Source organism: Neolamprologus brichardi, chromosome 18, assembly GCF_056152115.1.
Source record: "Neolamprologus brichardi isolate AB-2024 chromosome 18, ASM5615211v1, whole genome shotgun sequence".
Classification (NCBI taxonomy): Eukaryota; Metazoa; Chordata; class Actinopteri; order Cichliformes; family Cichlidae; genus Neolamprologus; species Neolamprologus brichardi.
Genome location: NC_142121.1, coordinates 4,748,300 through 4,765,245, shown reverse-complemented (window position 1 = coordinate 4,765,245; position 16,946 = coordinate 4,748,300). Strand labels below are relative to the sequence as shown.

The 16,946-nt window shown below is 40.4% G+C and overlaps 1 protein-coding gene across 1 annotated transcript in view; it reads right to left on the bottom strand.

The window, feature by feature from the left end:
* Positions 1 to 16,946, bottom strand: part of myo10 (myosin X) — a 163,300-nt gene that overhangs the window by 93,298 nt on the left and 53,056 nt on the right. The window contains exon 3 of the mRNA XM_087831244.1: positions 2,549 to 2,707. Coding sequence (XP_087687370.1) covers positions 2,549 to 2,707 — 159 coding nt within the window. The remainder of the gene's footprint in view (positions 1 to 2,548; positions 2,708 to 16,946) is intronic.

Here is a 16,946-nt window from a genome sequence, read left to right as displayed (position 1 = left end):
GCAGAATGCTACAGGTATAGCTCTAAAGAATGTAGCATCATGGGCAGTGTAGTCCGTGCTGCAGGGAGAATGGACTGCCGTACCCGTTATGTGTCTGTGAGCGAGGGAGGGAGAAAAAGGAAAAGTACGAGCTGTCATCGAGCAAAAACGGGAGCTGGAAGCATGTAAATATAATAATAACCACTGCAGCCAAGAAGAGAGCCTGACGAGCCCAGCTGTAAGTAAGCTATTAAGACTCGACTGTACACCGTGTTCGTGTTTTCCTCCAAAAACAATAAGTTCTGTTGGAGCAGCCTTTCAACGCCTCTCTCTGTCTCTGCTAGCAAACTTGACCCAGACAACAAAGTAAAGCTAGTTTTCGGCTACGAGCCGACACAGAACCCACCGTATTAGCCAGAGGTCCCTTTACTACGGTTCAGAGCCGCGGACCTTCAGTAACAGTAATAAATCACAGCAATAGTACATTCATGTAGTTGTAAACAGCATGATAATATATTAAGTAATCCAAAGTATTCAGAATACGTTACTCTCATTGAGTAACGTAACGGAATATGTTACAGAATACATTTTGGGGCATGTAATCTGTAATCTGTAATGGAATACATTTTAAAAGTAACCTTCCCAACACTGTCTATAGTAACCTTAAACAGCCAGTGGGTGGCAGGGTGTGGAGGGACACATTAGTGTCCAATGTAGTGGTTTATGTGCAAGTGTGCCATCAACACCGACACAAATACAAGAAAACAGCCTTTGACTAGCTGCCCACTGTGTGTGTGAAAGGGTTAAAATAATGAGCACTGCCACTACTATGATTTATTATTCTTGAAATGCTTTTTCATATATATGTTTTAAGGAAGTGACTAAAACCAGAAGCTGACTTTAGTGAATTTGAGCAAATCCACCTACAGCTGACATAGAAAGCAGAAAATCAGAATCAACCCCAAAACTCTATTTATACTATACTATATTAGGTTTTTAAGCCATAAAAGTGTTTGCAAAAAGTCTATGTATAATCCACCAAAAATATCAGTTTAATCTATGTTGTATTTACAGTGAACATTAGGACTAAATCAAGAAGCTGCCCTGCAGGTTTGTGTTTTGGGAAACCCTCATCGATACCCTGCTAGGTCTCTACATGTGTTTCTTGGAAGTTAAATAACCAAACCTTTGAATCAGCTTCCCACTGTGCAAACCTGAAAACTGAGTCCCGTTTGTAATAAATCTGAGCCGGAAAGCCAAACTTTTTCTGACAGGATATCCCAGAGGAGCCAAAGATCCATGTAGGGATATGCTTTGATTGCGCTGTCAGTTAATCCTACAGTCATGTACAGACCAGTAAGAAGCTCCAGAAAGACACAATAGCTCTCTCACGTCCTCATTTCCTGGCACTGATTTAAAGCAGAGGAAAGCTCTCTGACCCGACCATCTCTTTAACCTGCTCGTTTCTAGACGGTTATCCCTGCTGTTGTGCAATGTTTGAGCAACTCAAGATATTCATGGGAGAGTGCTGCAGAGCTGATGGATGGAGGTAATGTACCTTGACAAACCAAGCTGTCAACGCAAGCACTGATAGCGCAGATAGACTTGAGATTGGTTCTGTTTTTTGATGCTAGCGGTTCAGATTTTGTTTTTTGTTTTTTGTAAACTGCCTCATATTACTTCTGCCGAGTTATCTAGGGCTGGGCAAAACGATTATTTTCCTAATCGATGAATCTAGCGATTGATTTTTCAGTCTGATTCTATTTTGATTTGATTCAATTATTGATCATTTCTCCATTATTTGACTTGTATAGACGGTTTGTCTGTTGCAGAAGCTGCTCCTGGATGCGTTTGAGGTGCTGGTGCATAGCCGTTGTGCTTTTATGATAAGCCATTTCCACCTTACGAAGCCGGCAAACGACTAAATCGCTTCCTTTTCTGTTAAAATATCCCCATACTGTAGAACTGTGTATTCGGGTGGAGTGATTTAAGTCAACTGCGGCTGCCTCACTCATGTTGCCGCTACTCGCTGCCGCCATGTCTGTTTTGAAAGTGACAACGCATCGATGCACGTTCTTTTACGTCGACGTATTTTACGTGTCGACGTAATCGATTACGTTGACGCGTCGTCCCAGCTCTAGAGTTATCCCAGGGACTGAATCTGCAAATTCAGCAATATTTAGCAAGTAATCCACATGTTGATGAACTGTTGAAGCTCAGTCAGGGCCACCATACTCAAAAGAAGATTATTATTTCCATCTGTGGTAATTTTTATTGCTTAAAACCTCCCTGTCCTTTAGCATGCTGATGTGGATGTGGAGAGAACTTCCTCGCACTCTTGGAATCCAAGAAGCAGCCAGACGCCCTGCACAGATTATGCTAGGTGAGACTAATTAAGTAAGACTTGCATTGAAGTGGAACCATCAGCTGTTGTGCAGATCAGCTGAGCTTGAATTCATGGTCAGTCTTCATATTAATATGTAGGATTTTCATACGGGACAAAAAAAGATTTGCACTCGCTTTCAATCACTGCGTTGTTCTCATCAAGTATCGCTTGGAGGAAACTTACATAGATGTACTTCTGTTTATAGCGCAGGTACAGGTTGTGCATGATGGCGCCATCGTGAAGGTCCTCGAGGCTCGCCATGTCCTCCACCCCTCTGATGCTGCTACGGTGCATGGGTTGCACTTTCTGCCTGGTGAGCGTATTCTGCTTGTAGGTGTACACCTGGGTCAGAAAATGGAAAAAGTCCATATGTAAACTACGTGAATGATAATCACACGAATCCACATTGAGGTTCTAAAAGCAGAAGATCGAAGAACTACTGCAGGACATCTTTGAAGTAGAATTAATAAAATCAACCCTCATCTTACTCAGACTTTATTTCCCCAACTTTAGGGCCGATATATCCCCTAAGAGGCCATCATGTTAAAAAGCACAGGAAATCATTTATCCCCACAGCTGAGCAGTTTCCTGAGATGCTGTTTTACAGCAGAATTGGTCCATGTCAACTTCCTCTTAAAGTCTGATCTGGTCACAGGTCATTTCTTCTCTGGTTTAAGGCCAGATGTGGACGTCAGGCTGCCAGTTTTCTACCACAAGTTTTACAAGTGTATTTTTAGATTTGAATTTCACTCGGTTTGGCTCTTTTATGAGAGAATGAGCCAGACAAGAACAGATAAAGGCGAAAGCACCAGACCACAGCAGCTTCTGAGAAATGTTAAAAAGCTCAGACTTCTTTACTTTTTATTTATTAATTTACAGTATGAGAATACAAAACTTTAGGTCAGCATGGAAGACATACATATTCCCAACATTAGTATCTACTTACATCATGGTAATATTCAATTGTTCAGTACAAAGGGAGTACACAATCCATTTTTCCCAGAGCTTCTTGAATTTCTCAAGCTCAAGTCTAAGGACAAAGGGAAGTCTTTCCATTCCAGAAACTTCTTCCACTCTCCCAAACCACCGGGCCCGAGTTGGAGGGTCTGCCTTTAGCCATCTTCGGGTTATGGCCTTTCTGCTGCTAGTCAAAAGTATTTTCAATAAATAATTATCTTTATGTGGAAGTGCCTTTGGTAAATTGCCAAGATACAACGTATCAAATGAATAGTCTATTTTTATCCCGATTATTTTGTTTATCTCAATGGCCACCTCCCCACAATATGGCTGGATCCTTGGGCAGGCCCAGAAGACATGAAAATGGTTTTCCATGGGGGTACCACAACCTCTCCAACATAGGCCCTGGCTCTGTGAGCCTGTTTGCCGAGCTGTAAGTTTAGGAGCGATAAAGAATCTCACAACATTTTTCCAACCAAACTCTCTTAAGGACCCGGTTTTCCTGGGTTTTTAGAAGCTCAGACTTCTGAAAACCCAGATGTATCGAACAAAGTCGACGGCATTTCCCCCTTTTTCTTTGAAACTCAACATAATTAAAGTTCTAGAATTAAATTGCATTCACGTGCGCTCATCAGGGATAAACTAGAGTGAGAAAAAACATGAAATTCCAAGAACGCATAGCAAACATTGTTGTGGTGCATAGTTTCATGTCACAGTCACGATGAAGCGTAACAGAAAACAGCTGAGAAAAATGACTGAACCATGACAGCTTAACACAACTTCTTTTTCTACAAATTGCAGATATTTTGGATAAACCATAATAACTGTATGATTTTACAATGAATAATATTCTGTCTGACAACTTTGATCTTATGTTACTGAAAGGATGGGATGCAAAGTTTGGTGGTTACAGACAGACAGAATATATTTGATGTAGAATTTCCACATGTTAAAGGTTAAATGTGTCAAAAACTCACTGATTATGAATTCTACTGAAGACAGGACACAATGCATGCAAGATACAACTTCAGAAAGTGGTAGAGAAGTAGGAATACCAGAGGCACAGACTATGAAAGAGACACAGCACACTGAAAATCTATGAGTGAATTCCACAAGAGCTAAGATGATGGTAGAAATCTTCCTCCCAGGGGAAAAGCAGTTTACATTTTATTTAGGGACAAAGCTGCGAGCCATTTATCAGAACTGACTGTTGATTCAGTGCATGCAGTCTCTATGCTCCATTGAAAAGTCAATATAGATAATGTTTCAAAATACCTCCTTTTTTTTAAATGCCTTGAGACATTTTGAGGTGGCTGTCAAGGCGAGAATTTCTTGAAGGGTTTAAGAAACGTCACAGTGGTCAGATATCCCCGTTTCTTTTGAAAACAGGTGCTTTTATTTTGTATAAAGAGAAAGTGCACAAAAATATTGAACAAGATGGATCATTAGTTTTTTTGTGAATCAACAAATGAAAACCTTATATTTGTTTTAGACCTGCTGAAAATACTCCTACATTAAGCTGCTATTTAACTGGAAGGTTTCATGTAAACGTATTGTAATTCTTCACAGCTTATAATTCAAGGCTTGTTGTGATAAACCTGACCCTGAGCCTGTAGACTACAAGAAATCTGGAGCTGGACAAGGGCAGCCATCAGTAGATGTCTTCTTATCATGTGTCTGAGGACAAGGCCGAACAGCTTCTCCAGACTAAACTCTCGTCCTGCAACGTGATAGCTGTTAAATAACCCACTGCATTTTCAAACCATTATAAAGCTCAGTCCGTCATTTAATTACCAAAGTTTTCTAAACTTGTATTACTTCCACCTTATGTTCAGTCTTCTGTGTGTTTCATAAAACTATTACTGAGATAAAAGCCAACTTTCTATCTTGCTTGTGATTCAGTTTGGAGGACAAATTAAGTTCACTCTTTGCATAAATGTATAAATTGTTGGTTTCCATCATCAGACAGCCTTAAAAGCCTGATCAAACACTACATTTAACTCTGAAGAACTCAAGCTAATCAAATCCTTAAAGGATTGGTGCGCAGATCAATCCACCGTCCATCCATTTATTTCATTATTATCATTATTATTATTTCCAAAAGTTGATTCTGTTCATCTGGACGTAGCATTTTCTGGGAGAAACATACGTCGCATACATCGGGGAAACCAAACAACCTCTGGCGAAGTGGATGGCACAACACAGAAGAGCTACCTCGTCAGGCCAGGACTCTGCAGTCTATTTACAGCTACAGGCCAGTGGACACTCTTTCAATGATGAGGATGTAACATCCTGGACAGGGAGCAATGCTGGTTTGAGCGCGGAGTCAAGGAGGCCATTTACGTGAAAAGGGAAAGACCATCTCTGAATCGAGGAGGGGGCCTAAGGGTACATCTTTCACCATCTTACAATGCTGTGATTGCAGCCATTCCCCAACTCTGTGTGAATGGTACTCATGGTCTTTGATCAATGGTCTTTGATCAATGGTCTTTGATCAATGGTCTTTGATCAGTGGGTTTTGGTCAGTGGTTGTTGATCAATGGTCATGAGAATTTGCATAATTATGATTAAGGAACTGACCTCACAGCCCATTGTTCCTTCAGTGGGCTGGTTTCAGTCATTATGCAAATGTACTGTTTATAAGATTGAAACCTGCAGTCAGCTGAGACTGAAGAAGTCACCTGGACGAAACGTTTCTCCCACAAAACGCTACGTCCAGATGAACAGAATCAACTTTTGGAGATTTATTTTCCTGGATGATTGAGAATGCATCGATATTATTATTATTATTATTATTAGGTTGAACTAACTGTCCAAAATCCAAACAGACTCAACTTGTTGAGATCTGATGCATGTTTACACTGTAGTTAAGGACATCAGGCCTCAACCACCACAAAGGCTTCTCGTGGAGATTGGAATTTATGCATGCAAATAAGCCGGAGACACACCTGTCTGTTATAGCGAAGAGAGACGAAGACTAAGCGGACATTTGAGCGCTGAAACACGTAACGTGTGATGTCATAACTTCTGCTTGTTGGAAAGCCACAATTTCTCATCCGTGTTCTTTGGTAAAGTATCTTTCCTTATAATTGATTTGGCCTTCATGACCACAAACTTGAGTCTGAACATCATGCAGAAGTCACAACTTTGATAGCAGTATCACAAAGAAAGGACATTTCATCCAACCCATTGGCTCCAAAGCCTGTAGGACTAATCCATTAAAAGGATCTCCTATTAACCATAGACTATTTTTGACCATTTCTGTATTAAAATATTATATTTATTAACTTTTTTCACCTCCAATTAGTCTTCTGGAATTATTTGTAATAAAAATGAAATCCAAATAGAAAAGTAAACGCAGAAGGAACAAATCTAGAGTTTCAACCGTGCAACAGCACAGGCTCAAATCTCTTCAGCATGTCGACAAAGAGGCCATTCTTCTAGGCAGCTTTCTACAGTCGGTCAGTAGTGCCAACTGTTTAAGGCCACGCGATGGTCCAGTTGTGAAAAGCAAGAGACAGAGAGGTTAATTTAGGGCAGACCTCCAATTATCACTGCTCTGCAGGGAGTTGCAGCCTGCAGGATCACCAAGGGAGATGTGCTCAAAATAATGATCCATCGCTGCAGGGAGGTCTGGGCATCTTTCAGAAGACAACTATCAGATTCTGAAGTAGAAAACTGTCCTCACTGCTGGACTCTGTTGGTAATCGCTTTTATTTAACTGCTAGAAATTCATCAGTGAGGTATTACTCCATCTGACTTTAAGTCTAGTTGGCTTTGGGATGGAAAATGCAGAGCAGCCAAACCCTCTGCTGTCTCAGCCTTTTCTCCAAACAACCAAACCACAAAGTATTTTCAGCAACACACATGAACGGGGCATTTCCCAGATATTTCAGTAACCTTTAGCAATGACACACGAGGTGAAATAATGCAGTATTTCAGTTATTGCAGAACTTCGGGATACAGAGCATTACAGCACATTTTATCATCCTTTCTTCCAACAAACTCTACTGGAGACAAAGTGCTGAACACAATGAGACATTTAGCAGTAAAAGCTCAAGATATTAGCAACCAATATACGAGCTAAAAAAAAAAGTGAATACTGGACTTCAACACATTTCACACAAGAACTATGGAAGCCGGCACATTAAAGACCAGCTAATGTAAAAATGTTTCCATTCTCACATGTAGTTCTGCTGGTTAAATCAACAAGAACTTTAAGGCTGCAACAAAACTTGCAGTACAAAGAAGAACTTTTATTTCACAAGCTCAAAAATGTTGGTCAAGCATTAAAACTGTTCTTTACACTACAGGTGTAGGCTGGTGCTTTAACTGCTTCAGACCTTATCATCTTCACCGTACACTTTGAAGCCCAAAGCCTAAAAATCCTAAAAACATTCAGGGAGTGCTGACTTCATGTGAAAACGGCTTTAGAGACGAGCTAGAGTTTGCATATTCACCACATTAAAACAAACACCACTATAAAACAAGGTCTTTCTGGGAAATGGTAAAGCCGTAGCTTATAAGATGCCAAAAGAGGAAAAAGTTGGCTTGCGGTTTCAATAGGCTGGAAAAAAAATAAATAATGAAGTGAAGATTCCATCATTTTAAAATTTGAAAAACAACGTAACAGAAAATAACAGAAAGTAGGGATGGGTATCGTTTAGGTTTTATCTGATACCGGTGCCAAACCGGTACTTTTGAAACGGTGCCGGTGCTTAAACGGTGCTTAAACGGTGCTCGAACCGGTGCTTAAAGAATGGAGAACACAAAATTGGTCCAAAAACCTCTCATGTTCAGCTGTTTCCCACTTTTTCTTTGGTCATTTTAGCCTTTTTGGCCAGGGTGAAGGGAGTATCTGCCATCAAACAAGAAGACAGCCGCATGTAGCTATGATGGTGTTTGCTAGTTCACCTTACATGCATTAATGTAATAACGTGGTTAGCCTACTCAACGTAAATTACACACGAACAACATTAAGCTACTCACGCAGAGAAGAACGGCTGCTGCTGCATCATCATCCTCATCATTTCTGCTACACTGGCAGGGCTAGGGGCCAGGACTCTCCTCTTCGGGTTTTTGGGGGATGTTGCTAACTCCGGGTCGATAACAGGCAACCCACCCGCAGTAGATGTGCTCGGTGTGAGGTCTCGCAGCAAGCTATCAAATACGGCGCATTTCTCGGCTTTAAAAAAAACGCTATGCGTCGCCAGGTGTTTCATCAGATTTGAGGTGTTACCTCCTTTGACAGTATCACAGTATCAGCTTAAAGCACTTGTTGCAGGCTGCTGAGTTTGCATCTTTTGCTGTGAAGTACAGCCAGACTTTTGACCGCTTCGCCTTGGGCATTTTTAATCTGTAGCTCTGCTCTAAAAGAACGTACGTATCTGGACCCGCCTACTATCCTCGGAAACTAAAATGATTGGCTAGAATCTAAAGTGTATCACAGCTCAGGAAAAAAAAGCACCGAAATGTGCGCTGCTTTTCTGTCTGGTTACTACCGTTTATGTCAGAACCGGTGCCATGATATCGGTACCCATCCCTAACAGAAAGACGTTACAAAGATGCAGCGTACTTTAAATTCTTTCTTTTGTCCACATAAACTATTGTTACCAAGAATAAAAACGAGACCCTTACGAACCAGCCATCTCAGCGTATCCACACACACAAACTCAAACACACAGCAGAGGGGCCCTGAAGCCATTCGGTGACCCGCTGAGGCCGAGGGACTCTTCCAGAAGAAAACAAGTCTCTGTCTGAGGAGTGGATCACATCTGACCCCACACCCCCACGCACACATTAACACCAAAACTGCCCTTCAGCATCCTGCCAGGCTTCATTTCTCACATTCCTCTCTCGGTGATGCTTCAGGGGATTCAGTTCATCTCTCAAATGTGTTTTTCCTTTAGATGGATGAAACGTGATCGAGTCCGAGAGGCGTTCACAACCTGCTGGCATGTTCAGACGGGTTCATTACTCCAGCTCAGTCAAAATACTTTGACTTCTGGTAATGAAAGCTAAACTGAAAGAGGTTTACACTTCTGTAGTCACCTCACTTGCAATTTCCATTACTTCTATTTTACTAACTTCGACATGTCTCTGACATCCCCCCATACATTCCTATAGCACCTGTTTTCAAACTATATATGAAACACTCAGCTATAGCGCTCCTGTCTGTAAGTTTCTTCAGTTATTCATCTGTTGGTGTCAAAAGAGTCTTGAAGTCTGTCAGGTTTGTTCAAGATGATCTTTACAAAATGTCAACACTAATCATAATAAGTTCAGCACTAATGTTGGGCTATAAATGTATGAAGCATCCTTAGTGTGTTTTGCATTAGGGCTGCCACGATTAGTAGACTAGTCACGATTACGTCGACTATCAAAATCGTCGACGACTGATTTAATAGTGGACGCGTCGTTTGAAGCTTTGTAAGATCACAAAAGACGCAGGAATAAGTAGTAGGATTTAAGAGTGTAATAACGGACTGAAACAGAAGATGGCAGCACTGCATGTACAAGGATGCCAGCTGCCGTTAAACCCCGAAGAAGAAGAAGCTGTGTCCCAGAATTCATAGCGCGGCCCTGCTCAGTTTCCAACAATGGCGGCAGCTAGTTAGTTTTAATATTACTCTTATTATTCTTTCTGGGTCACAAAATAAACGTTTAACATATTTTCAGGCGAGAATGTAGCTGTGTAAACCTCAAATATCTGCTCAGTTTATCAAGACACCACATATTTTCAAAAGCGCTCCGACGTTTTCGGAGACGTCTGTTACCCACTAGCTCGATAGCTAGCCGGGGGCTAGGCTAACTAGAGCCGTGAGAGCACCGGACCCCCGGCAAATCGTTTTCAAACCCACCGCCGTCTTTCGCTACTCAGGTTAAACATGATATATAAGTCACTTAGATAACTTCAAAATGTTATTGTTTGGCTTTTTTTAGTATTTTATTTGTTCCTGAGTAAATCGGTTTGGCTGAGATTAAAGTTATAGTTTTTACACAGCTGAAAAAACGTCAAGCAGACAACTGATTATCAGAAGTGTGAGATGCTGGAGAATTTACTCCGGTGTCCTGTTATATTTTAGATAGCAAGGAGTTCATTAAACTTCACCGAAACAATCTGCAAATGTCATTAAAATTTAATAAACTATCATCTTGTCTTTATTTTTAGTTAGCACAGACCTTAAACACTTAAAGCTGTAAGCTAATGATAGTTATATAAGAGCAGATGCTGCTGGTGCAATAAGCTGCACGTTTTACGTCCAATGGATGATGATCTGACTAGTCGACTATCAAAATAATCGTTTGTGGCAGCAGGATGTTAAATTTCCCCAAAAACCTGAGTAATTTATTTAGCCACTTCTTAGCAAAACGTTTTTCTGTGACAAACAGCAGCTTCAGAATTCATGTCTAAAGGTCCGTGTTAAACACAAACTTTATTTCAGGCCTCCAACAAAAACTAATTCAAACTGACTTCAACATGAAAGAACAGTAAAGGTACAAATATGAACTTATTTCCAAGTTTTAAGAATCATTCCCGGGGCAGAAACGTTTAGGTTGAGCCTCGTTATTCTGCAGCTTTCCAAGAGATCATAACTCGTGTGAATGGTGAGTTTGTCAGATCACAATCACAGTCGTAAGATCAGGATTTTAGGAGTGCAGAGCTCTACTCTCTATGGGTCATAACGGGATGTGGCTGTTTCCCTTCGTCATGGTCTTTTTGTTGTCTGACAGCAAACATCTGAGAAAACAAGAGCCACATTCAAATGCTGACTGCCTCAGATGAGCGAGTTGCTCGAGGATGTTGACTAAGCTAGCTCAACACTCTGTATACGTCAGTTTGTCATGGGCTTTGGGCTTTTTAACTTTTATGTGTACAATAAAAGGCATCGCTATCCCAAAGTAAAGGAATTGGGAAACCCCAGAAAGATGCGTATATGAATGCCATTTCAAACTATTTGCTTTTCCCTATGAGGCAAACTGTTGTAGGGTGAACAGACTTGTTAGACTAGTCCAATGTAAACGCTGTTTATAGCCAACAGTCAAACATGCAAGCCCTGAACCTTAAGGGCAGGTATTTACTATTTACACACCTTTATCTGTCAGTTAACAACTTCACCTTCACCTTTTCACTTATTTCAACTAGAATGTTACACAATGAAGTTGGAAAAAATCCACCTTTTAACACCCCAAAAACCTTGAGCATATATATATGGCTCTAAATACCATCTCTTTCCTTATTTTATATATTTCTATGGATGTAGCACTAGGAGAGCACAGATTGTTCACCCACAATGACCCAATTAGATTTCTAATTGGTTCAGTTGTCTTCGTGGAGGTCCACGCCTTGAAAACAAAGCCACGGGGGCCCCGAGCGCTAAGCCTATAGTGACAGATGCTAACAGGAGTAAATCTCAGTGAAACAAAGCCATTACACAGCATCAGTGCACGCGAGGAGGATGCAGGGGTGGGGTCACTGCTGTACTCCTGGATCAACAGGATCTATTCCTGGATCAAACCGGATAAACTCTGTTGTTTTTGCTTAGATGGATCCGGAAAGCGAATTCACTTTACGTTCAGGCAATTAGAGAGGAACTTAAAATTAGCAGCGAAGGATTTTCCCCTTGACTGGTCCATCACCCATCGTGGTGATACTTATTCCGTGGCCTGTTCTCTGAGAGAAATGCAGATTTCGTCAGATTATCGGCCAGTAGCTCGCTCTGAAAGTCTCAAATGACCCCAATTCTTTTTCTTTTAAATTTACTACTTCTGAGTAGTAAATCTGAGCACATTACCCCAATTTTAATTTCACTCCACTGGCTACCTGTACATTTTAGGATTGTTTTTAAAATTCCCTTATTTGCTTTTAAATCTCTTAATGGCCTGCCCCCCCAACCTCTCGGAGCTACTACAACCATATACACCTGCCCGTTCCCTTAGGTCCGCCAATCAGCAGCTCCTTAAGGTACCGAAAACTAAGTATAAATTTAAAGGTGATCGTGCTTTTGCTGTAGTTGCTCCAAAGTTGTGGAATGATCTACCCTTGCATGTTAGGCAGGCCTCTTCTCTTTCTGAATTTAAAAGTCTTCTTAAAACATATTTATTCGCTGAAGCCTTTGGCATTGATTAGAGGGGTTGACTCAATTTGTTTTAACATGTTTCAATTTATTTTAGTTTTTTAGTTATTTATTTTATCTTATCTCATTTTAATCTTCTTTACTTATGCTATTAGCATGTACAGCACTTTGTGAACTCTGGTTTTATGTTAAAGTGCTTTATAAATAAAGGTGGTATGGTACTTGAAATATTGCCAGTTTATTTTCATAAAGCAAAACAAGGGGCTTCTGAATCATTGTATCCCGGCTATATGTTTATAATATAGCCGTTAGTACTTACTTTTTCTCTATTTTTTGCTTATGTGAAATGTTCCTACTTTTTTCTAGTTTGGCGAGCCACATGGCTGTAATTACCACGATGAAAGGATATGAGTCAAAGGTGTAATTCCCAGACTAAAAACAATTTAAAAGCCTTTATCTGCTTCTTATCTTTAGCTTCAGTTTATAAAACAGGGAAATTCCACTGTGGTGTTTATAGTTGTTTGATACGACTGCATGTAGTCTCCATGGGAAGTCTGATAAATCCTCTCAGGTGATTTTGCTTCTTGGAAGTTTAAGCTACAAATTTTTAAATCAGGGGGAGTGGAGACGTGCCCGCCAAATGTCTGAGATAACAGCTAGATAACAGAAGTAGCGCTTTAGACATCTCATCTTAGGTTTACAATTCAAGTCTAAATTTGAGATATTTTACATTTTAGAGACATAAATAAGGATCTTTTAACAAATGTGTTCCCATGTGATGATGTAATCTTGTTTTCTAATTCAAACGTGCTTTTACCATTAAAGACCCCCCCCCCTTTTTTTTTTTAATGTCACCCCCCCTCCTCCTCATCAGTAATGATCTAGTCCGGTATTTACTTGGGCGTGACTTAGCCAATTAACCAATACCTACCTATTATATGTCAGCTGACCTATCTATGACGTTTTGACTGGTAATTTGAAATTTGTTTCTGTTTCCTGTCTTGTATTTAAGCAATTTTTACAATGTTTTGCTATGACCCTGATGAAGGCCACAAGCCGAAACGCGTTCGTCTATTATTAAAGTTGTTCATCTTCCCTCAAGTGTTGCTGGAGTTCCTGCTTTGTGAATTCTTTCATCCTCTCCATGCACCTTGGAAGCAGGTGAAGTTGTGCCAGAAATTTTTTTTTTGCTGAGATAACAGCTAGCCCCGAGCTAGCCCCGAGCTAGCCCTATGCTGCTAGTATTTATATTGTTTTTGCACCCACACCTATCAGAACAGGTGTGGGTGCCTTAACAAAAGCCTTAATGAAACAGCATTAGGACCTAAAGTCTGTGTGTTAACAGACACCAAAAGGCTGCAGGCGGATAATTACTTCAGTAACTTTTAATAATCGCTCTGACCTATCGTGCCAGTGATCAGTTTGTCAGGAGAGGGGAAATGAAACTCTTCATTATGTGTTGTTAGGAGGGAAAACTGAGCCCCCCGGCCCCTCGCTGTCCCTCGCTCTGTCAGCGAGTTGAACAGGTAACATCCACTCTCCTCCAGCTTCACTCCCCCACCTTTCATCATCATCAAAAGCAGCAGCTGCTCTTTGAATCACCATTCATCTCCTCCTGCATTGTCCTGCAGTCAGTGAAGGAGGAGGCGACTGTCTGCACCGTCAAAAACACTGAAACCCGAGCAAGACGAGAGGAACTCTGCAACCTCTGACAGAAAGGTGTCCCCACACACACACACACACACACACACACACACACCTACACACACACACACTAACATTTAACAGCACTTTAACCACTGAAGGCCACTCAAAGCTTCGATATGAGGAATGAACTGGGCTCATTATTCTCTCCGGGTAGAAGGAATAAAAGTTTGAATTTTATCCCGAGTCTGGTGTCACCAAATTTATCCTCAGGATTAAGAGCTCAGCAGATTTAATGGATTTAGCAGCTAGATTACACTCAGGCTGAACACGCTAATTCCAATTAGTTCAATAGTTTGTTGTTTGTCGCTAAGTGTAAGTGACACCGAAGTAGCAGAAAAAGGAGGGGACACATTTAGCAGCAGGGTGCTTAAACGCTGACAGAAAATTAAACACAGTATGTTGTCTTTGCATTACTTCAAAAACAGGAGAAAGAAACATTCAAAGATTGTTGTTTGACCATGTGTAATAGGAATAAATGACACGTGTACACATGTGCACAGTGCTGTAAGCAACAGGTTGGGTTAATTTTATATTTGGCTAATTTTGGGAAATAATAATAATAATTAAATACAACACCACTCCAATAACACACTTTTATTCTTTAAGCCTTAAAAACCATCAGAAAGCGTGCAGCGTTGTACTAGTGAAGCACTTCAGTAACTTATGAGCCCACAGTGTTCACTCTGTAGTAGGGCTGCCACGATTAGTCGACTAGTCACGATTACGTCGACTATCAAAATCGTCGACGACTGATTTAATAGTCGACGCGTCGTTTGAAGCTTTGTAAGATCCCAAAAGACGCAGGAATAAGTAGCAGGATTTAAGAGTGTAATAACGGACTGAAACAGAAGATGGCAGCACTGCATGTACAAGGATGCCAGCTGCCGTTAAACCCTGAAGAAGAAGAAGCTGTGTTCCAGAATTCATAGCGCGGCCCAGCTCAGTTTCCAACAATGGCGGCAGCTAGTTAGTTTTAATATTACTCTTATTATTCTTTCTGGGTCACAAAATAAACGTTTAACATGTTTTCAGGCGAGAATGTAGCTGTGTAAACCTCAAATATCTGCTCAGTTTATCAAGACACCACATATTTTCAAAAGCACTCCGACGTTTTCGGAGACGTCTGTTACCCACTAGCTCGATAGCTAGCCGGGGGCTAGGCTAACTAGAGCCGTGAGAACACCGGACTCGTTTTCAAACCCACCGCCGTCTTTCGCTACTCAGGTTAAACATGATATATAAGTCACTTAGATAACTTAAAAATGTTATTGTTTGGCTTTTTTCAGTATTTTATTTGTTCCTGAGTAAATCGGTTTGGCTGAGATTAAAGTTATAGTTTTTACACAGCTGAATAAACGTCAAGCAGACAACTGATTATCAGAAGTGTGAGATGCTCGAGAATTTACTCCGGTGTCCTGTTATATTTTAGATAGCAAGGAGTTTATTAAACTTCACCGAAACAATCTGCAGATTTCATTAAAATTTAATAAACTATCATCTCGTCTTTATTTTTAGTTAGCACATACCTTAAACACTTAAAGCTGTAAGCTAATGATAGTTATATAAGAGCAGATGCTGCTGGTGCAATAAGCTGTACGTTTTACGTCCAATGGATGATGATCTGATTAGTCGACTAATCGCAAAAATAATCGGTGACTAGTCGACTATCAAAAAATCGTTTGTGGCAGCCCTGCTCTGCAGCCACTGTGATGTTAACAGTGTTGCAGTAACGCGTTTCTCTGACTCGTCAGCTTTGGATTTCCTCACAAGGAGCAGCATTTGCGCTGAAGCTGAACAGGTGACGTTCATCTCCAGTTACACACAACAGACAACTGGCAGACACACACGAACACACCTTCATATTTAAATCTATGAATTAGAAATGAGTTCACACAAATGCACAAAAGAACAATGGACATGCATGCAAACACACTTGTTTGTATCACGACTTCAGCACTCGCTTAATGATACAAAGGAGCTGCTGTACGATGTCTTGCTCAAGGGCACGCACTGCAGTCACTGTTTTAAGGCACTTTTCTTTAGTTACAGGAGAGCGGACTGAACAGAAGGCCACTCCTGATGCTAGTCACACTAGTTTGTGGTGTGTAGTAAGCGATTATAAATAACTATTACTAGTATTGTTGCGGCTCTGGAGCAGAGCGTAGTGCCTTTATGTTCTCAACTCTGAGCTTATCAAAAAGAAACCGTTGAACACACGATCCTCAATGAGATTATCACAGCTGTTTACAGCAACTGAAGGAGCTGAGAGAAAAATAAACTAGATGAGAGAGAGGAGATATAAGACGAGTAATATGAAAAGCAGAAATAAAAGGAAATCAAAAAGATGAATAACAAGAAAATATAGAAAAAAGACGAGGATGGAAGAGAGAAAAATAAGAAACAGGTGGGAACCCAAAGAAGAATGAAGACATTGAAGGAAAAATAAGGATTAAAGAGTCATTTAACATTTAAAAAAAAAAAACCCAAACAAGTTAAATTATCAAATGATTAGAGACTAAAATAAAACAATTTTAAAAATAATTTAATTTAATTAGTTTTTTTAAAAAATAAAGAAAAATTAAATGGACAACAGAGATGGATGTATTGAAAAAAAAAAAGGAGAAAAAACAAAAATAAGAGAAAGACACAAGAGAAGAAACAGGTACAGGAAGTGAAGGTACAGGTAAGATGAGCAATACGAGTAAAACTTTATTAACAAAGACAATTTTATCACCACAAAGTATAATTTGTTTGAACTGTGAGGCTCCAAAGCAGCGAGTCAGGTAGGACGCAAAAATGGCTGGTAAGAGGGAAGAAAAGATTTCAAGTTACTTGGATAT